The sequence below is a fragment of the Barbus barbus genome, assembly GCF_936440315.1.
Source record: "Barbus barbus genome assembly, chromosome: 7".
Classification (NCBI taxonomy): domain Eukaryota; kingdom Metazoa; phylum Chordata; class Actinopteri; order Cypriniformes; family Cyprinidae; genus Barbus; species Barbus barbus.
This window is the reverse complement of record NC_136735.1, coordinates 38,852,970-38,856,581: the sequence shown is the minus strand read 5'-3', so window position 1 is coordinate 38,856,581 and position 3,612 is coordinate 38,852,970. Positions and strand designations below refer to the sequence as shown.

The following is a 3,612-nucleotide window of genomic DNA, read 5'->3' as shown; positions in this document are numbered from 1 at the left end:
AGTCCTTGAATCTTATGGAATCACAAAATGAATCACAGTTAATTAATATTATTAACACAGTCATTTTGTTATAATTACAGCTGATATCTTCTTGAAATACTGATATTTTAACCTAAAATAAAAATTTAAAAATTATGTAGAAGCAATTTTTACTCAGAAATTGCGAGTAAATTTCACAAATGCACTCTTAAAAATAAATGTGCTTCATGATGCCATAGAAGAACATAAGAACCTTTTTGTCTAAATGGTTCCATAAAGAACCTTTAACATCTGAAGAACCTTTCTGTTTCACAAAAGCTTCTTTGTGGTGAAATAAGGTTCTTCAGATTATAAAAAGGTCAGAAAGAGATGGTTCTTTGGCTGAATGGTTCTTCTATGGCATCGCTGTGAAGAAGCTTTTAAGCACGAGAGTGTGATTAGGAAGAAACAGCAAGCAACACTGAATTAAATGTGACATTGTGAAGAAGAAAAACTAAAATAGTATTTTTTGTAAAATGCACTACTTTGCAATTTTTGAAAAATCATTTTATAGCATAAATGGGGGCCTTTGAATATTGTGTTGGACAATGAGGGGCCTTTGAAATCTATTAGCATAAAATAAAAGCATAAAAACAGTAAAGGTGAGAGATCTGTGCGTGTTTGCAGACGCTGAGCTGACAGCGGCAATTATGAAGAGACACTTTCGTCCGTCGCTGATCAGAACCGAAGCGTGGGAAGGATACGAGTTCGCAGAAATGGAGATCAAAATCACGGAGTCGACGGACTGTTACGGGGCCGTTCTGTGGCCCTCGGTGAGTATCACTCGCTCACATGCTTCAGACGGAGCACGAGTAAAACACTAAGCATTCTCTGTTCGCAGGCCATGGTGTTGTGTCACTTCCTCGACACTCACCGAGACGAGTATAACCTGATGGACAAGAGCATCATCGAGCTGGGCGCCGGAACCGGCCTCGTTACCATAGTAACCAGCCTCCTGGGTGAGAGCAGCCAATCAGAATGTGCATTAGTTATGCAGAAATACTTCAAATAATACAATGGTATCACCATCATAGTTGTGTCCACAAAAAAACCCATGGCATTGGTATTGGAATAGTATTAGTACATGGTATTGTTTTTTCCCATTGAATTCCAGTAAAGTAAAAACAGACACACAAAAAACTCAAAGTGCAAATAGAAATACAATAACATACATTAAAGGCTAATAGCGAACAGCTTTCTTGTCATCTGAATAAAGAATAGGCCTGATATTCCAGTCTCTTTTTCAAGAATCAAATACAAAAGGTTTGGCTTTACTATATTCACATTTACGAATATGAAATTTTATTTTTAATAGTTTTAAAATGAAAGAGTAATAATTTTAATAAAAAATTTTAATTATTCAGAAATGATTTAAAAAATATTAGTTTTTTTTTTTATATATATTTAAATTCAACACAAATGTATAAATATGCAATTTATAAAAAATATTTCAATGAAAAGGTCAATTAAATAATATTTAAGAATGATTTGAAAATATTTGAAATATTTTTTTATTACTTATTTAAAACAATTCAATTTTATGAAAATGTATCAATATGACATTTAGCCAAATGTAAACGTATTTAATTTTAATTATGTTCATTATTTTCATATTTTTATTTTTTTTTTAATTAAAGAACTTCACAAAAATGTATGAATATAAAATTCATTATTGCATTTAAATCAAATTTATTAAATGTTTAACTGCATTTAAATAACTTAAAATATGTAACAGTATTATAATATAAAAATATATTCGTTTTTTAATTATTAGTGAAAATTAAAACTATTAAATAATTATTTGTAACATTTTTTATCCTTTTTTAAATTAAAATGTAGCGAAAATGTATTAATATGAAATTTATAGTGAAAATTAAAATGATTTAAGAATTATTTTAACATTTTTAAATATTTTAATATATTTCTTTCTAATGATTTTTCTTAGCAAAAATGTATTAATGAAATTTAGCAAAAAATCTAATTATTTAAAAACGACTAAAATTGATAAAATATATTATTTTTAATTATTTCAATTTAGTGAAAATTTAATATTTAAAATTTTCTTTTTAAATGTAACAAAATTGTATTTATAAGAAATTGATAAAAAATGAAAATATATATATTTTTTAATTTAAATATTAGTTTTAAATTATATAAATGTAACACAAATTAAATAAACAATATAACATTATTTAGTTATATTTGAGGAGATATTAGCAAAACCATACCACAATGTTGTTCTCCACCTGCAGGTGCAAAGGTGACCTCCACGGACCTGCCGGATGTCCTGGGAAACCTGAGACATAATGTAAAGCGCAACACCAGAGGACTCTGCAGACACGAGCCGCTAGTAACAGAGCTCAGCTGGGGGATACAGCTGGAGGAGCGATTCCCGCGAGACACCTGTCACTTTGACTACATCATGGCCGCAGATGTGGTGTATGCGCATCCGTACCTGCAGGAGCTGATGGAGACCTTCATGCACCTGAGCTCAGAGAGACAACAGGAGATGCACTTTTCCACTGGAGGAAGAGTTATTATGGATTATAGAACGTTAAAAACATCTTAATGCTGGATTTATTTCATCTTTTGTCTTCTCCAGATGATAACTGATGGACTGGAGTGGTGTGGATTATTGTGATGTTTTTATCAGCTGTTTGGACTCTCATTCTGACGGCACCCATTCACTGCAGAGCATCCATTGCTGAGACACTGATGCAGAGACACATTTCTACAAACCTGATGAAGAAACAAACTCATCTCTGATGGCCTGAGAGTGAGCAAATTTTCAGCAAGTTTTAATTTTTTGGTGAACTATTTCTTTAAGTTTCCATCAATAATATAATAATGTGACAAAGAAGCATCACCGTTGTGATCTGTGGAGAAGCACTGGATGGTGGATTTGACTTTTGGTCCAAAAGTGTAGCAGATTCCCCACAATCCACTGCAAACTCACAAACAAACAGTTAAACCATCACATCAGTTCACCAGCAGAAGTCCTGAGCTACAACATTCAGACATGTTTACTTCAAGAACGTTACATTTCTGCGGTCCATGTAAATGTATGATCTTTGTAAATCAATCAGTTGTGAGCAGTGATGTTATTTTCATGTGATCATGTTTTTCATTACATTCACTCTCTTAAGTTTTGAAGACTTTTTGATACAGAAATTTTACTTTTACAACATGAGCATTTTCAATACTTGGAAATAAACATGAATCATTCTGAAGAAAATACTGAGTCAGGTTTCCTTCTCTACTAAACTCAGCTTCTGAAACTCTACAATGTTTACAGACTTTTCTTATTTGGCGCTTCTAGATGAAAGCAGAACTGATCTCTTGAGTAGTTTCCAAGTTAAGAAGAACCAGATGTGTTTATAACAGCACGTAGCAGTAATGGGTTACAAACATGTTTTGGTTCTTCTGAGGGCTGCAGCCCATTTGGATCGTGTAAACTATACAGAGATATTTGATCCTGGCATCATGTGCTGGAGTCTGGCAGAGCCATTACATGACGCAAATGTACACCACACACTGCCGCTCAAAAGTTTGGGATCAGTAAGATTTGTAATGTTTTTTAAAGACATTTCTTCT

General features: G+C 32.4%; 1 protein-coding gene across 1 annotated transcript; it reads left to right on the top strand.

Moving 5' to 3' along the window:
- Positions 1-647: 647 nt before the first annotated feature.
- LOC306872749 (protein-lysine methyltransferase METTL21E-like) lies at positions 648-2,587 on the top strand (the record flags this gene model as incomplete). The annotated part of the gene is made up of 3 exons (XM_079421509.1): positions 648-791; positions 860-977; positions 2,271-2,587. Exons 1-3 carry the CDS (start codon positions 669-671, stop codon positions 2,585-2,587), a joined length of 558 nt encoding a protein of 185 aa, XP_079277635.1. The 5' UTR covers positions 648-668.
- Positions 2,588-3,612: the final 1,025 nt, after the last annotated feature.